General features: G+C 34.7%; 1 protein-coding gene across 3 annotated transcripts in view; it reads right to left on the bottom strand.

Moving 5' to 3' along the window:
- znf704 (zinc finger protein 704) overlaps positions 1–19,928 on the bottom strand; it is a 43,104-nt gene that overhangs the window by 20,971 nt on the left and 2,205 nt on the right. For all 3 annotated transcript variants that reach the window (XM_059556587.1, XM_059556588.1, XM_059556590.1), the window contains exon 2: positions 17,370–17,599. In XM_059556587.1, coding sequence (XP_059412570.1) covers positions 17,370–17,599 — 230 coding nt within the window. The remainder of the gene's footprint in view (positions 1–17,369; positions 17,600–19,928) is intronic.

Below are 19,928 nucleotides of genomic sequence, written 5' to 3'. Positions count from 1 at the left end.
TTTTTTTTTAATCACTTAAATTTTCCTGTTATTATAGTTTAAACAAAACAAAAGCTAAACTGTTCCTAGTACTCCCTGGAAACTCCTTAGTTGTCCCAGGTTGGGAATCAGTGATGTTTATTAACCTATATACTTCAAGCCTCAAACATCGTCCCACCTCAGGAGAGATGAATGTGAAATATGGTCGTGTACATCAATGAGATGTGGCATCGGCGCCCTACTTTTCAGTCTACATCCCACAGTATAGTTCATGCAAAGATATGACCCACAAAAGCAACTGGCAAAAGACCCACTGTAGACTTTGCGTCACCTCCCCCAGCTGAGAGGCGCCATGACGGAGTACCTGCTGCATTCACAAAGCCAGCGCTGGGATGTTTAAGAGCCACGTCGTGCGGCAGGCATAGCAACTGCTTTGATGGACTCAAGAGAATTGATGTTTCTGTCTGACCTAATGAGCGATGAGAATACAGAGCTTGTTGCTGCTGCAAGCAATTCATTTAGCCACCCCTTTTGTCAAGAAAAAAGCAAGAAGGTGAAATGAGGCGGCATCCATGTGGGGAAAAAAAAAAAAAACAGTCTTTATAAAGTCTACGGTGGCAACAATGACTTTTGAATTTTGATCACATTTGGTCTTGTTCTAAACCCTGAATACTGAACTAACATCAATGCCTGTGTCAGATTCAGATGTTGTCTTAAAGTCACGTCGGAATGGTTATATTTATGAGATGGGACACTATTAACCATCTGGAACCTCAGTTTTTTTTTTTTTTTTAAAAGATACTTTAACAAAAATAAAAATTCTACCATCATTTATTCACCTTCATGTCATGTTTTTGTTCCTTCAATGAAAGTCAAAGGAGTCAAACCTTTTTCAAAATATCTGGCTTTGTTCTTCAAGAAAGAAAAGTCATAGAGGTTTGAGGTGACCGGATGGAGAGTAAATGATGACAATTGTTTTAGATGACCTGTCCCTTAAGTTATCTTTTGGGTTGAAGGGGTGTCAATTAGAGAAACATGATGGGAAGTAATTGGCATGATGGGAGGTGATTAGTATTGATTATGGACGAACCCTTTCACAATACATACAGAATTATTTCAAAACAGATTTACAGAAAACTGTGCCTTAGTCCCCCTAGTGATAGAGACATAATGATATAATAAGTCATAATAACTGTGTGGGGCAAACTCACTAAACCATTACGCCACTTTAGTGCAAATTCTGTTGATTTTCCACCAAGATAATCTAATCTAGCTAGCTAAAATAGTAACCATTTTTTAAACAATTACTCCTTGTAGTGTTGGAAGCATCAGTAAGAACGTGTTGAAAGCTACAAACCTTTCATTTCCTGCATCGCACAAGATGTTTTATGAATATGAAGTTGCATTATAGCTATCTATTCATGAAGAAAACATGGAGAAACAATGTTTTATAGAAAAACTTGACATTTAATGAAAAGCAAGTATGAGAAAATCTCAAATCCATACTCTACTATTTAAATTTCTTTTTTTGAAAGAAGTCTCAATTTCTCACCAAGGCCGCATTTATTTGATTGAAAATACTGTTAAAAATATGTAAAATAGTTTTAATTTAAAATGTATGTTCCTACATTAATATTTGTGACCCTGGACCACAAAACCAGTCTTAAGTCGCTGGGGTATATTTTTATCAATAGCCAAAAAAACATTGTACGGGCCAAAATTATTGATTTTTCTTTTATGCCAAAAATCATTAGGATATTAAGTAAAGATCATGTTCCATGAAGATAAGAAGAAAAGAAAAAAAAAACTTGCTGACCATAAACCCTTAAATGGTACTGCAGCTAAAAATAAATATGGATTTTTTTTTTGTTTTGTTTTTTGTGGTGGGGCCAGTGAAAATTTTGGTGAAAAAAATAATAATTATAATTAATAAATAAAAAACTAAAAACCGATACTAAATATGAAAGAGTAATATAAAAACTGCCCAAACTCATCCACTGTGTTTACCAAAATCCTAAACCTTATGAGCAACATCTAAATTCATAAGTAGTAACTTCCCTGGAGGAAGGCAGCTGTCTTTGGTAACAATAGTGCTATACGCACAAAGCTGAGGTCAATAGTACAAATGTCACAATAGGAAATCACTAGTGAATATGTGATTATTATTGAGTGCAAGCCCTCAAAGCACCTGTGAGAGGCATACTTTGTTCCTTCCACATTATAGATTTAAAACAACAGAATGGATGCCGGCTGCCTAGAAAACTTTGATTAATGGCTAATAATGTATGTTTTAAGTCTATGTGTCAAAGGCACAGTGTCTCTGTCTCTCATAGATCGCCATGCCCACCATCCCTCACGCCAGCACGTGACCCCGTCCATCCCCCCTGCCAACGTCACCCGCGTTCCCCAGGGAGCCATCACTACGACAGAGACGCTCCCAATTACACAGTGTGGGGGGTATTGGAGTGCCTCATAAAACTCCATACTTCATGAGATGGGGTTGATGGGTAAGAGTGCGTGTGGGGTGAGGGTGAGGTGGGGGCAGTCGTCTTCCCCTGAACATCATGTCCTAACTGCCTCAGGCCAGGACAAAGACCCTGTCACTTGCGAGAGGGTTATGGGCATTTATTAGGCGAGTTATGGTGGTTTCCACAGGTTTAATACCTCGGTGGACTCCACACAAAGCTGCCTAAGGGCTGTAATAAAAATGGCAGGTGTGTGGTTAAGAGAAAGAAGTTGACTGGTTAGAAGCTCAAAGGAACACCGCTTCCATTAATATGTGATCCGTTTACCAACATTATGCATAGAGAGATAAGAAACCCTCAACCTTCTGCTGCAGAGCCTGTAGAACAATATATGTACCATACAAAGGCAGGCTTGAAATATATTAAAGGAGACATTATGCCCCCCTTTCTTATAATATGTAATATAAGTTTTAGGTGTCCCCAGAATATGTCTGTGAATTTTCAGCTCAAAGTGCCCCACAGATCATTTATTATATCATTTTGAAAATGCCTATTTTGAGTGGAAGCAGAAACACACTGTTTTTCAGGCCTGTTTGGAAACTTACAGATTAAGGGGCGGTAGTATTATAATGAGATCCCTTCGCAGTCAGACGATTGCAGAAAAAGGCTTTCCAAAACAAAGTTCTTTTTAAAATTTCCTTGTTTGGTAGAAGCACCGGGGGACCTGATTATGGCACTTAAAACCTGGAAAAGTCAGATTTTCATGATGTCACCTTTGAGTGATGTTTGCCAAGGCAGCATCAATATTACCATTGCTCATATGTGTAGTAAGATTAGAGATTTGAACAAACCTGTAGCAATAAGTATTAAACAGTGAGAAAAGGTTCTATTAGTATTGTTATTATTATCTTGTTTATAAATATTTTAAATAAGCTTTTGTGTTTATATTTTGAATATTTTTGTTCAGAGGTTCAAGGTTCAGTTAAAATTTTATTTAATCTGTTAATTAACCAAAAATATTTTTATATTTTAAGTGAACAATAACACTGCCTTGTGAAAAGATAAAAATATTTATTAATAATAATAATAATAATCAGCAATTCAACTTAATAACTAAACTCAGTTGTTTTAAAGGAATCACAACCTTAATATGTACAGTAAAAAAACAATTTTTAGACTGCATTTAACAGTGTTGTTAAAATATTTGTGTTTAATTTTGAGTGATGATAGAACAAATAGAAGTAATTAATAAACACAAATATCCAATTTTAAATAAACAAACAAACATAAAATCTCTAATATGGGCCAATATCTGATGTGGTCCCAAAATATTGTGTGTCCCTGAAATCATTCTGAAGACTGCATAAGCCATGGCAACTTCTTCATTTACATTCTTCAATTTAAAAATCTGTTGCTCTGTATATTGCTTATATTTTCTTGATTTATACATGACAGTCACGTTGTGATTTAGTGCATAATTGAAACAGGTGCATCTCCAAAACGGTAAACAAGAGTGTAACAGCATGTAAACTAATTGTCCTTTGTTTTGGTGGTGGCTGCTGATTCTGTGCACGCACACTTGGTAAACAGCAGCAGATGCCCTGGTTAAGGTAGAGCCGGCGCCAGGCTACTGTTCTTTATGTAAATGTGAAAGCAAGAGGTGGTGTAACTCAATGCCCTGCACAGCGGTGGACGAGTGCAGAACAACATGAGCCACAGAGACAAAGGGGGAGAGCAAGAGTACAAACTGAAAAGAGAAGGTGAGAGAGCAAGACAGCGTCACAGCGAGATGGAGGGGTCTTGGCCACTCAGCACCTGAGAGTGAGGGAAGAACGCAGGGAGGAAGGGGACGGGAGGGACGCTGCTGTATTTATGACCGCCACGTAGTTCTCTTACCTCACCGGGAATGACAGCGAGCCGCTGAAAGGGGGGTTGAGTTAACCACTGGCGTCTCAAGAGGGCTTCAGCCTCGATTTATCACCGGTGAAATGCATTACAGCGGCTTTTTATGCCAGTGGGCTTTTTTAGAGTTAATATTCAGTGAAAATCTAGAAAATACAACAAGAAAGAGAAAAAGAAATGGTGAAAAACAAAGATCATACTGATGTCAAGTAATTTTTTTTGCTTTTTTGTAGCTAAAGCACAAGAAATAGTTCAGCCAACTGTTTTTTTTTTTTTTTTTTTTAATGATTACTTCACAGACTATTGTTAGTTTTGTAATAACGTTTACTGGTATTGAATTTTGGCAATACCAATATTAAAGTATATTGATTATTATATTATAAATATAATATAATGTGATATAATATTAATCCGATATTCATGAACATGTCATTATTGTTAGTTTTGTAATACAGTTCTGCACTATTTTACATTTGAGTGGGAAGTTTTTATTCTTATATAATATAATATAATATAATATAATAGTAAAGAATAAAAACTTCCCACTCAAATGTAAAATAGTGCAGAACTGTATTACAAAACTAACAATAATGACATGTTTATGAAAATCTTATGTAATTATAAAACATATAATAATGAAATAACGGTTTAATCACTACTAAGACACTGATACTTAAGAGATATATATTATATATATATATATATATATATATATATATATATATATAATATTTATATAAAAAAATTTTTTAAATGCATTGTACAGTACATATTAAATATTTTAATATTTTGCTGTTTGCAACTATTAATATAAAAATGAAATATTGAAAACATATTGAAAAATAGCTCAATATATTGAAGCTCAATAATAGCTTGGCAAATTGAAATGTTAAATATCTATTATAATTATATTTAAAAATAGAAAAATGTCTTTTTTAGAGAGGCATAGTGTATATATATATATATTAATATATTAAATATTCTAATTGTATATTTTGCTGATAACTAAAAAGCAACTGTATTTTTATATAAAATTTAACTTATTTTATATATTACAGATAAATAAACTACTCAAAGACTAGCTAATTAAAAAAATGTGTTGTTTTGCAGATCCCTAATACGCAGACAGTTGTGAAGCAAACAAGCAACAGTGTATGTGTAAATAACAACTGAGACAAAGTGAGAAAGAGATGGGGGCACTTGGCCGAGTCATTTGTGCAGTGTTTCCTGTCGTACGTGCTGTGAGGTAGTGCCAATACCCAAACCCCTCACTTTCACAGTTCCTCGAGTTACACAAGAGATTTCAACACACATACACACACGAGCCCCCGAGCACAGAGAGGAGGAGCAGCCTCGTGGGTTCCAAACAGAGCAAAGTTCAGCGCCTGTAAGAAGAGCGCAGCCGCTTCCACAGATGCTGCAGAGCCACCGCTGCTGCCCCTCACGTGACCGCCTTATTGTTTACTCCAGCCAAAGGCATTCAGAGGAGACTGGGAAGAAAAACACAACGTGGCCCACATGTCCCTTGAAGTGGGGGTTGAGGGGAGACTTTACCTGTTGTCACAGCCACAAAGAGAAAAAAGGGAACTCGGAGAAAAAAGGGCTCTGAGCTGTTCTGCTCACATGCTTCTCAGAGCACAAAAAGAAGAGCTCAGAATCATAATATTTCACTCATATGGAACTACTGCTTGCAGAGCATTGTTTTAATGCCTTGCAAATGTACTTTGGCAACAAGTCGATACTAAAACTTAAAAAATGTTACTGAGATACCGATTTTCTACCCTGACTGACAGATTTCTGCTTTGAATGCTCATAACTGGATTTGTTCACAAACTCTGTGAAGATCTCTTTATCATTTCAGTAATGAGGCTGTGCATGCCGATTATGTCTTAAGTGAATGTAAACAGATTGGAAAACAAATCTATGTATTAGGTCTTGCTGTTTAAACATAGCTTAATTAAACCTGCTTTTATCTAGTGTCATTAATTAATCTACAATTTCAAGAAAAATAGAAAAACACTCACTGCTCTTATTTCATTGTCCATTTTATTGAACCATTCACTTGATTAATTGTATGAAAACTTGGAATGATTTAATTCACTTAGAAATGCTTGAAAGCACATGTTTTTATTATTATTAATATTTACACTACTGTTGACAAGTCTGGGGCCAGTACGATTAAAAAATTAATAAAAAAAATACTTTTATCCAGCAAGGATGCGTTAAAAAGATCAAAATTGACAGTAAAGTCATTTATGTTACAAAGGATTGAGATTTCAAATAAATGCTTTAAATGATAGAATAATAATATTAAAGTTCCAAATACGTTCTTTAGAATTTTTTATAATCATATTTTGTTTCCAAAAAAATATTAAGCAGCGCAACTGTTTTTAACATTGATAATAATCAGAAATGTTTCTCGAGCAGCAAATCAGTATGTTGGAATGATTTCTGGAGGATCATGTGACACTAAAGATTGAATTGATGCTTAAAATTTAGCTTTACGGTCACAGAAATAAAGTACATTTTTAAATATTAAAATGGAAAACAGTCATTTCAAATTGTTATAATATTTCACAATATTATTTTATTTACTGTATTTTTGATCAAATAAATGCAGCATTTGGAAGCGTAAAAGATTTCTTAAAAAAATACTTACAGACCTCAAACATTTATTGTGTACATTCATTTATCTAATAACAATTTGTTTATGTATTTATTTATTTTTATTTTTTTGGTGTGGTACAGAATTAGTATTGATATTGGTATCAACTCTGTCATCCATATTTGAAAACAATCACTTCAAGAGCAGCAGTGGATAAAGAGGAAAACGTGAGAACTACAGTATAGTACTCTAAAAATTATGAGCTTCAAATTATGCATAATAACAGGAAGAGTTTGACAGTTATTGTCTTGAAATGTATTGTTGAAGCTGAATAATTTGTTAAAAAGTGCTGCTGTGATAAATGCAGCGACGGTGGGGGAGATGAATTTAGAGATGCTTCTCAGAGAGGGTTTTTAACAAGCTGACAGTCAACAGTTATTGTTAGTATGGTAAAGCACCTCTCGGAGAAGTTCTAAATTTATTTACTTTTTAAGCATAAAAATATGTAGATAACCTCAGTAGCTGATAATCCTAATACATCCCTACAAAAACTGACTTCGGTTGCTCTTGGAAGTCATAACACAAAATTTAATAAATGAATTTTCATAATGTTGATCAGGGGAAAAGTTTATAATAACTAGTGCACATGGAAAGTTGCAGTGCCACTGTGCAACAGGCATGTTATGAAGTTCCTGAGTCTGAATGATGAATCTAAGAGCTGGCAATAACAATGATACTCCATCCCTTGGGCAATATAACGAAACCTCAGTGCAAAGGCTCTGCAACATCTACATGTGGTGTTTCAGCAGACATTCTTTAAACATCTGGAACATTCCCTCTCTAGTGCACCGCACTGTTAAAAGATCAGCAAGAGACCAAGAATAGTATGAGCTACCCTCAACTTGAGCAGCGGCCGACCCGTTTAAAGTGGTTAGTCTTTGCCCAATCTGATGTCTGTGGTCACTAAAGACCTTCCATATAAAAAAAGTGTTATGTAAGGGTGGGAATTAGGAAACAGTATCACAGCATGCAGGAACAAATCAAAGTTACAGTCATAACATCTAATCCATACAGTGTTGTTTTGGTTTTACGCTAATATAATATTGGCTTTACAACCTGAACCTGTGGGAGAGGGGTAAAGATTTTGCAAACAACCTTTGTAAATCACATTAATCATATACAGTATAATTACAAAGCAGCAGTTATGTTTTTTTCTTTCTCTGTGTAGTTGTACGGAAAGGATAAATTCATTCCCTTTCCTTTTATATACAAAATAAATAAATAATATATTTATATATACACACGCATATATATACACATACACATACATATATATATTAGGTGTGTAACGGTACGCAAAAATCACGGTTCGGTACGTACCTCGCTTTTAAAGTCACAGTTCGGTACATTTTCGGTACAGTAAGGGAAAGAAATGCAAACATTAAACTGCAGGTTGTTTATTACTATAAACTTTTTTTTAACAATTTGTTGCACTTTTTAAAATACTTTTTAATAAAATATATATAAAATAAAAAAAGAATAAGAAATAAAATACTGCTGCAATGTTCTCCACTAAATAAAATACTCTCAGTCTCAAACCAATATCATAAAGTAAAATATAATGAAAAATATAAATAACTATGATTACAGTGCAGCATTACCAATCCCAGCTTGTAGACCTGCTCATATTTAAAAAAAATATATATAATATAACTTTTCCAAAGTGTAAAGTGCAGCATGAACGGTTTCAGTTTTTAGACCTGCTCAGATTTCGTTATTGCATTGGACCGATCGGAATTAAGAGCAAAAGTCTGTTTAAATGCCGACGGGAGCTGCGTTTGAATTACAATCGTTTTTTTCCTAGTTGTAGTGATGTTCACACTCGTGTGATGCATTTTGAAAACCTTAGGCCGGTGACACACTGGCATATAACACTGCCACTGTGCAACAGGCATGTTATGAAGGTCCTGAGTCTGCTGAAGGTCCTGAGCATACAAAAAATTGCATTCGGTCATTCGGTACACACGTGCACCGTACCGAAAGCCCTGTACCGAAATGGTCCAGTACGAATACACGTATCGTTACACCCCTAATATATATATATATATATATCATATATATATATGACTTTGAGAATAGTCCATTAAACACCATAAACTGTATATATACTGTATATCTATCTATGGGTATAAATTTAAACAACTCTAGTTGTAATTTTAAGATTATTTATATACTATTATTTTTTTATATTTTGAAGTCTTTATTTCAATATTTTAATTAGAAATTAAATTGTTCAATTTTTTTTTTTTCTCCATCTAATAATTATATTTTATTTTAATTCTGCTTTATTTCAATTCCTTCAAATATATATTGTTATATCAATACATTTCAGCCAAAATGTTTTCTGTGTTTTTTTTTTTTTTTTAGGGTAAATTTAAGTGAACCCTAAGGTCTGTCATCATGGCCTGGTCACACACCGTTTAGTAAAACAGGAAGCACCGTCTCAAACCCATGCCATTAGTTGTGCTAAAATTGAAAAGTCAAACCTTAAAAACAGAGCAATGATTTGAAATCACCACAGAGCCACATTGCTTATGCTCTTCCAGGAAGTCAACCTAAGAATGGCTTACTGTCTGCACATTCAACTTGAATAAGAGAAAGTCATGTATTTTAACAGTGGAAAAAATAATATGTCCTTCTGCTCTGTTCTATTACTCCTTGCCCATCATCACTGTCACATCTGTACCTAGAGTCTCCATATTCTCAACTCCCTCAACTATGGCACAATTGGTGAGTGCCACCTAAATTAGATTGGGGACAATTATGACACCCCCATGCAGAGAGCTTAATTAGTACATCTCCATTTTAATTAAGAAAGTCTTTCAGCTCGACAGAGATCAATAATTTACGTTACCAACTACACTGTCAAAACTGATAGGTATAATTAGAAAAGCATAATATGTTACGCAGGTTTATTTTAATAGGACACACTTGAGTAACTCGACATCATGATGCACCCTGCCAGAGAATCTTTGCCCAAACCACAGCTCAAACTGAATGAGTTCCTCTCAGCAGCCATAAGAGGAGACACATTAAAGACTAGACCACATTTACCTTCCCAAACAGAGCAACAGAGACAGTTATATCCAGATTCTAACCAATGCTTTTTGTCAGAATAACTAATATGGCTTAAATTATTTACTTGTAATGAAGCATTGTGCTTTATTAATAAATAAAATTCGTATTTTCACAAAGTAAAATATTTCCATCATTATGTATTTTCTCAATACAATGTAATTATACAATTAGAATTATTCTTTTCAGTCTTTAAAAATTTTGTAATTTCAAAAATACGTAATATAATTATAAAAGTTGTTTTATTATCTTTAATAATACTTCACAATAAAAGATTCAACTGTTAAGATAATCAACAATGGAAAAATACTAACAATTAAAATGTATTAGTTAAATGTTAAGGTCAACTTGTAAAGTCAACATTTAAAAATACATTATTAAAATAAACGAAATAATTAACTAACTAAAAACAAATATATTGCAAATTTTTGGCACTTCTTTTAAAATCTCACAAACCTCTCTGTAATGTCATTGTGAATCCCTGTTTATGAATAAACAATAAACCCCATATCTGGGTAGTTTAAAATCAAATCTTAGAGAAGTAAAGTCACAGTATTAAAAAAAAATAGTATTTTAGTACTATTTATATATGGTTATATTATTTACTAATATTTTGAATTTAATAACATTTTTATATTTGCAGAATCTCTGTTTGTGAACACTGAATTAGTCTAAACTGTGTAAATCTAAACTGTGATGTTGAAGTCATTTTGATAATTGCCTCTACAGCACATAATATATCAATTCACGCATGCGATCGATTCATCCTTTCATGCTCATCAGCGTTGCAGCCTCTTAAAATAATGAGACAACCCATTCCAGAGCCTCCAATGATGATTCAAGCACAGAAGCACTGCATATGATCTCAGTATTGATGTGATATTTTTTCTTGATCATACTGCTGAGAATGCCACAGGCACTCTTAACACACCTGCAAATTGGCGGCACGCAATGAGAAGCTATGCTGCAATTACATTTAAAGTAGTCCCTTCACTGCTGACTGATTTACATTGTCATTTAAAGTAAAGTGACTATCAGAGCAACACAGCCGGAACATTTGTTTCTACTCCCATGACTGCAGTAAAGAAGTGTTAAACTCATAAAACGAGGCAATACTTCATTATTTACAACATTAATAAATGTAAATAGACTTGTTTTGAAAGCTTTAAATTGACGGACTGGCAACACGTCAGGGATTGTCAAAACTGAATGCTTTGATCTTTGAAACAAATGACTCACTTCAGACAGGCATCTTCAGGGAGGATGGATGTTAATGGGAAGCCATTTCTGATCTGGTGTGTTTGATATCGAGCTGCGGCAAACATAAGAGCTCTTCTTGTTGGTAACTTCAATCATCTTATGGAGGACAACCCAAGCCGCTTGTATTATTGCTTTGAAAAGACATAATCCACTCTTGGCCACTCCCCTCACTGATATTCAGGGGGGTTTAATTAAACAACTAATTAGCATAAAAATTCCAGCACATTTCATTCCAAACCATCACAGGTGGTCCATTTTCCAAAGCCTTGACATGCAAGCGGCCAGTGATTTAAAGCTTCTAATGGAAAATGCTATTATTGCTTAGCAATGAAAGAGAAACTGGATGACTGATGTTAGAGTTTGGGCTTAACAACATAACATAAAAAAAAGTTTGCATGTATTTTACCATTAATTTAGACACAATTCTTTCATTTTTAAACAGAAAACAAAATAATAATGTAGTTTTAGTGGCTTGAGCGACTAAGGGTGAAATTATATTCACAAAGGTTTTTGAGATGAAAAAAACTGTGCTACTCATTGACCACCTGCTACTGTGTTTAACTAGGTGCATTTAAAGAGGGTAGTCATTGTCATTTTTTGAGCGCAATCAGCCTTTGAGCATAATAAACAGCCTTTTATACAGTATGTAAATTATGCAAACTGTAACAAAAATTGATTGCATCATCACAACCAGATCTAACTTGCAAGATAGAAAACTGTTCATCATCAATTCATCATCATCAATCATCAATTAACATGTTTACCTTATTTTGTGTTGCTGCTTTATTAATGTCTAAAACAATTAATTAAAGTACTTCAAAACTGAACAATTCCCCCCAAAAAATGTTTAACCAAACATTTATGAAATTAGTTTTTTCTTCTTCTTTATTTTAAATAAAAAAGGTTTGCATGTTTTTGTTCATTAGTTTTAACGCATATAGAAGAATATGGAGCTCAAAAAAATATGCCCTTTGGTCTAGATGCCGATATTTATATGGTCAAACAGACTAAATTTTGACTGCTTGTAATGTAAATCAGTGAGATATTTATAACGGTATAATGGACTACTTACATAAAATGCATATACATATCAGTTATCCCTATATGTCTCCCAAAAGTTTGATATTTAAATGTTTATTTTACGATCAAAGCTCTGTAGTTTATATGGTGGGGGCAAAGCATATAATACACTGCAATACAATGATGATTGAGAGATGAACAAATCAATGTTCCTTAACAGCCTGATCATATTTTTGAAGCATTTAACATGAATTTTCTAAAAAAAAAAAAAAAAAAAAAAAACACATTATGTATGGATAATCAAGTAAACCTAAATTGCTTCAGTCCAGTAAAAAAAAGTCATAAAAGTATGAAACATCACTCAGATGACAAAAAGCATGTGGTAGATCATGTACAGCAGATTTTTCAAAGTTTTGATCATATTGATAATTTAGAGACCTTAGAAATGTGTGTCAAATATGAACCAGTAGGCTTTATAGGGTTAAAACTTCATTTGTAATTTCATGAAACTTTGCACTTGTACTGCAAATGTTTCTCTCTACAGGTTATGTCATTTTTATTTTTATTGCATGCTTCTAGGAACAGCGAGTTTATACCCTTCTTTCACTGACTCCTAAAACAACCACATCCCATTTTAACACAGTGGATTCTTTCATTCTTTTGGGATGGCACACATTCAGGCATTTATTTTGTAGTTTACTGCATGCCAATCAAATAGGAATGGAACTATTGTTTCAATCATCCTGAAGTTCATGGAAGTCTGAAAAAAGAAAACAACACGCTGTCCAGTCTGTTAAGACGCTCAGGACCAACACCAGGCGTGGTGTTGTTTGCTGTGAGAGTGCTGGAAAAACTCCAGCATTGCAGAACTCCAGCTTTTGCAAAGAGTGGTGCTTTTCAGATGGTAATCACATGCTCTCTAAAGTTGCGGCCCAACCACCATCCGCTTCTGAGGGCACTTGTTTTCTTTGGCAGCCAGTAAAGCTGCTCTACTGAGAAAGCATACTGTTCAACCAGATCAGCCCCCTCCCCGGTTTATCCACCCACCACTTTGACACAACACACCGCAACACTGGATCAAGGGGGGGAAACTGTTGTTTCTTTAACAACAAACAACAGTTTGTTGTTAAAGAAAAAAAAAGCTATAACAAAGGTTAAACCCATATTTCAAGCAATATGGCTGTATGAGAGGTTATAAGAAACCTAGTAATTTGGTTGCATATATTTCCGTAGCTTTACCACAGTAATGCAAAAGCTTATTTTGATGGACTCAGGGGATTGATTTATATGGAGAATCCTCCAATGTGGTTTTTCTGACCACTGTCTCTCCTCCAGTCTCCCACAGGTGAATATAAGCTTTATTTCAAGATCCATAAACAATGATTCACAATTACAAATCTCTTATTTTAAATGTTCAAACATGTAACCTTGATAACACACTTAAATGTATAGTTCACCCAAAAATTTAAATTACCCAATGACTTACTCTCAAGCCACCCTAGGTGTGTATCAACTTTCTTCTTTCAGACGAATACAATCAGAGTTATGTTAGAAAAATGTCCCGGCTCTTCCAAGCTTTATAATGGCAGTGAATTGTGCTCAAGGAGATTTTGAAGCCCAAAAAGTTCATCCAGCCATCATAAAAAGTGCACCAAATGGCTCTGGGTGGTCTTCTGAAGAGAATCAATGTGTTTGTGTAAGAAACGTGTAGGAAAGTCTAATTTTAAATAATTATTTTGTTGTTTTCCAGCCCAGCATGTCCAAAATTTTCATTTTGGTGCATGACTACTGGAAAAGAGTTATTCTCATTTTTAAAGGGGGTGAATATTGTCTATATTCTTTCTCTTTTTTTTCTTTTTTTTTTTGGCTGAACTATTATTTTAAAGCAACTAATGTTGCTTTTACACAATTCTACACACACACACATACTTGCATTTGTGGTTTACAGGCACTCTCCATAGGCATAATGGTTTTTAAACTGGACAAACTGTATTTTCTATCGCCCACACCAACCCTAAACCTACCCCTCACAGAAAACTACTGCCAATTTTTTTATTTCATAAGACACAGTTTTGTATGTTTTTTAAGACTTATGTTTTATGGGGACACAGGAAGTTTCCTCATAAACCATGTTTACGTTGTAGTACCCATGTAATTATACACATTTGTGTCCTCATAAACCATATATACCAGTACACACACCATTATTCATTTCCTGCTCACAATTTGTCTGATGAAGGCCTGCAACATTAAAAGTCAAACTGTTCTTGTTCAAATAGGTTATTTCCTGCCATAGAAAAAATATAAAGCTGCTGTAGATTTATGTTGTACACTAATAGAAAGAGGAACCAAAATGGTTTCAACATACAGCATTTCTCAATCTTTTAATAAACCACTCTTTCAGCAAAGCTGGCGGGGGGAAAGAGAGGTCAGTAATCAAGTTGGGTCAACTAATATACAAGACACAGAATGCTTGTGTTGGAACTCTGTAAACAAATATGATGAACTAAGCTATTCAGTATCCAATAATGAACACTGAAACAGCTGACGTGAGATGGGAAACGTGTGGCCCCCTTCACCCCCCCTGGACCTGCAGGTCACCAAACAAACCCCAGCACACTCTCTATTGTACACTGATTGAACACAAACCAAGTGGCTACTTACAAGCTCCAGTCCTGTGATATTAAAGTGTTACTGCATCTAGGTCACTGCTGTTTGCAATCACAACTTCAAGAGCATCCAACCTGGTCTCCAATCACAATCAAGTATCTGGATCACCTTCCTCACAACAGTTTAGTCTTAATTGTTCCATTCTCTTCCTTATGTGTCACCATTTCCCATTTAGGTAGACCAGTGACAATCATTCACAATTTCAGAGCGAGGACGCCCATACTTACTCCTGAATTTAAACACAAGGTAGTTGAACCTATATCTAACCTTTTTTTGGTCTAAGTGTCTTCTTTATGTTAATGTAATTAAGTGCATGGCGCTCATGTGATTGCCTATGGAATCTAATGGTCTTCTCTGGCACTTTATAAAAATCATTCATCGCAAGACTCTATATATTGATTTTGACATGTTGTAAACACTATACACAATAACAGTGAAGCTAATTCTCCAGCTAGTTTGCCACAATGGATTGATCAACTACCCTGGAGCTGAGAAATGCAAAAGAAACCAAAGCACACTATCCAGAACTTTGTCTGTGTTTGTCTAAACTGACTGGCCCTGCCAACAGAAAGGCACCATAATTATTTTGAGATATTTAAACTTGTGGCTGCTTCATGTCCAGAATCGTGATTAATATACCTCAGAGCTCAGCGTACACGTTTTGAGGTTTGAGTTGTCCAAAAGAAACACAGAAAAGAAAATATATGAGCAAACATGGTTACACGCACTGTGAGATTGAATTAACTCAAGGACACAAATCTTAAAATTGGTTCAATCATGATGAATTGCTCTGCCTAGAGGTTCATGATAAGATTTAAAAAAAAAAAGTTTTTAGGCTGTATTTATTTGATAAAAAATAATGTAAAAACAATAATACTATGAAATATTATTACATTTACAATAACTTAGTAATATATTTTAAAGTTTAATTTATTCCTGTGATGCAAAGCTGAATTTTCAGCAGCCCTTAATCTAGTCTTTAGTGTGACATGATCCTTGAATATGAAATTTTTCTTTTTATATATAACTTGGAAGTTGATGTTATTTTATGTCATGTTAATATTAATAATCTGTACAAAAAACGAATTGTATAGCACCACAGCACAGCCAGCAGTGCAATCTCTCAATATGTAGAGGTAGAGGGACAAACATAATTTGTTGTACATGTAGGATTAATCGCCTTTTTCTATAAGCATTAAAAATAATGAGCTTCATAAATGGAGCACCACTGAGGGGATCAATACAACACCTAGGGGATCGGTAGTCAACCTATAGCAAATCAAACATGCAAGGCCAATTAACGCAGACGGAAATCACAAACATCTTTCTCAGCCATAAAATAAATTCATTTCTCAGTGAGATTTTTTTTTCCTGATGGATGAAAAGAATACAAATTGAGCTAAGAGATCAATAATTCATCAACAAATAAATATTGAGTCGATATCAGGCCTCATTGTTGTAATAGAGCTATCAGACAGCAGATGCTTCATGTCAATTGAATTGCCAATTGATTTTTAGGATCTAAAAAGTCACACTAAAAAGACTATGTTTGTGTATTAAAACATTCCTCAAATTACTTGGGACAAACAAAGGAATACAGCTTTCTCAATGTTTTGGTAGTTCTGCATGCTAGAGGTGTCAGAAAAAAAAAGTGCAAATGCAATAAAGCATTTAGACCACATGATTCACAAACCACAAACAAGCTTGTGTCAATATACTGGTGGTCTTCGTTTCGCTTAGAGCGCATTATGTAATGAATATATAACAGTAAATTACAATTAAATTTTCTAATTAAAATAACAAATACAATTAAAGTATAATTAATGCTGAAAATTCAGCTTGGCCATCACAATAATTAATTGCATTTTAAAATATATTAAAACATAATATAATAATTTTAAATAATTTTTAAATTGTAATAATATTCCACATTATAATAGTATTTTTGATCAAATAGACTAAATGCATCCTTGGTGAGCATAAGAAACTTCTTTCAAAAAACATTAAAATTTTATTGACCCCAAACTTTTAAACAGTGGAATATATACTACAATTAGTTTCACATAACCAGACCTTCAGACTAACGGCAGAAGGTTTGGGAACCTTGACTGCCTTATGACTGACAGTTAATCTTTTTTTTACTTTTAATATGCATATTGGGGGAAAATATTTCAGTAGATTCTGAAAAAGCAAACATAATCAAAACCAACATCTTACCTGCACTACAGTCAAGTTCTTATTTATTAAAATAATAAAAAATGAAGTAAACAATAACACATCATTCCTTCAGTTCTCATCTGTGCCTGTAGGGGGCGCTCATCCCGCAGTCTTACCTGGCTTGTGGTACGTCGATGCTGGAAGAGACCACCTTGCGTTTTTGTTCCAGCAGAGAAACCGAGCGGGTGTGATCTTTCTCTGGCTCTAGCGCTCGGCCCGATCGCTTGTGCTCCAGCACCCTTGGCTCCTCTGTGCTCTCTGGGCTGAGGGAGGGCACCTCTCCTCTTTGCACGCCCCCATTCTGGCCCTGCGTGGGCCCGTCCCGCTGGCCACCATTACAGGTGCTCTGCAGAAAAAAAAACAGTTTCTTCAGTCTTAACTGTGTTAGTCTCTCCACGTGGCTCCTGTCAATGCAGCCCTATTTACACCTACGGGCCTTTAATGGTATAGACCCCTGCCATGAGGCTTGTTTGCTTGCATTCATGGAACATTAGGCTGTATTTAAGCTGTTAGTAATTAATGCACCGGTCAACACAAACACCTGAATAATGTTTTGGATAGAGAAATCCTATTCGCTCATCTGCAGGCTCGTTTGTTTATAAGATATCTGTGCTGCTGACAAAAGAAGAATAAATCCCCCTCGCTCTGCCATTTCCCCCCTTAGCACAACAAGCCACCATCCGTGACCACACTAATGCAAAGACGAGCAGCTTTTCCTCTTGCACGTCTCATCTGCACAGCAGCCGTAGACTTTTCTATTGCACTGTGACTAAAGCTGCGGTACACTAAACCGCATGCTACAGAAAGGGCAAACAGGGGCCAAGACGACGTACATCACTGTATGCACCAACGGAGAGCGTGATCTAACAGTGAGCGGCGTGCAATCCAGATCATTATCTTACCGTAACGTCGATTAGTTTGACTGAGGAGAGAGTAAACACCCATCATGCTGGGCTTTGAGTAGCTGTGAGTTTACAAGCTATAATGAAGTTAAAATAAAAATGGATGGCTACCTAGATACCTGCCTCAATACTGGTCCAAGAAACTCAGCTGATAAGTGCTAAAATGGTAAATAAAACAGCATCCTAAACTGAATTTTACCTCACTAGTAGTGTAGTGTGGTATTTTAATAGATTTTATTTTTATTTATGTGCGTACTGTCATTATTTACTCATTCTCATGTTATTCCAAACCCGTATGTCTTTCTTTCTTCTGTGGATGCAAAAGAAGAAATTTTGGAAAATGTGCTTGCTGCTCTTTTCCATACAATAACAATAAATGAGGATTATGCTTTTAAGCTTTAAAACTGATACTAAAATGTATCCCAAACATGGTCTATATTACTTGTGCATGATATTCCTCTGCAGCCAAACAATAAGCTCTGGGTGAAAAGCTAGGGACACACAATAGGTTTTCAGACAATATTAGAGATTGTATTAAATGTATTAGATATTCATATTATTGATTATAACATTGGAAATGTAATTATGAATATATTTTTTCTTGGTTTTCAAGTTGGTGTTATCTAACAAACACTTAAAACTTTTCATTTAAAAATGCTAAACATTTAATAAAACTGTCAAATTTAATCTCAAAATAAATATCCATTATAATGTAGTGATTTCTAAATTCACTTCAGGCATTTAAAATGTATGATTTTAGTGTTTTTTTTTTATTATTATTTAAGAGTAATGTAGAAATGTAATATCTGCCATTCATCAGCTTAGTATCTGTATCAGGCACAATTTTACTAATGGTGCTTCATTGAAAAACAGAATAAAAGAGTGAATGCTGACAGAATATTCATTTTTTGGGGTTAACTCTTTCTTTAAACCTCCCTTATGGCAGGAATAATGCTATTTCATGAACAAGGTGAATGCCAGGCTTTGGCATATTTTCATGAGATGAACAGATTTGTTAAAGCGGTATCATGTTGTGCAAGACTTTCAAGCGTCAAATCAAAACTGCACAGCTGACAAGTTCAAATTTAAATTTCACACACTATTAAGTCTTTCTCTCTCAAGATAAAAACACACACCCTTGCTTTGTGTGCTTGTTTTTTTAACGACCACAGCTTTCTCACCTCATGTGGAGCACACTCCAAACTGATCAAATATGGGTCACAATTCATGTGCCAGTCAAACTATTCAAATGAGATCTTATTTTTGCTAAAGAGTAAGAGGATTTTAATCGATTTAAACAGATCTTGACTGATCTAATAACAGTATTAATTAGATTTGAGAGCAGGATGCACACAGATGAGCACTCAAAATTAATTATCTACAAATTATTTATTTATTTTTGAATATTCACGAGAAAAACAAACACACAATGCATGTTCACACGTGAGATGCAGCACTTTAAGGTTTGAGAGATCCCCTGTTAAAAGAATTATGACGCTTTTCGTAAAACCATAACAAAAATGTTTAAAGCTTGCATCTATTATGACCAAATAATCAACCATTTCATGTGAATAAAATGTAAACCAGCAACAAAGCCTTGGTGCATAAAGAGTTAAACTGTTAGACAGTCCTTGTGTGTTAATTAAATTTTGATATTAAGCAGTGGAAACAACAGGGGAACAAAAACAATCCAGTCCGCCTTTGTCTGGAAATGCCACACTGTAACGCACTTAACGCAAGCCCCTCCTTACTATGCATGTCAACAAGTGGCAT

The sequence above is a fragment of the Carassius carassius genome, chromosome 8 (genome assembly GCF_963082965.1).
Source record: "Carassius carassius chromosome 8, fCarCar2.1, whole genome shotgun sequence".
Lineage (NCBI taxonomy): Eukaryota > Metazoa > Chordata > Actinopteri > Cypriniformes > Cyprinidae > Carassius > Carassius carassius.
This window is presented reverse-complemented; position numbering and strand designations above follow the sequence as displayed.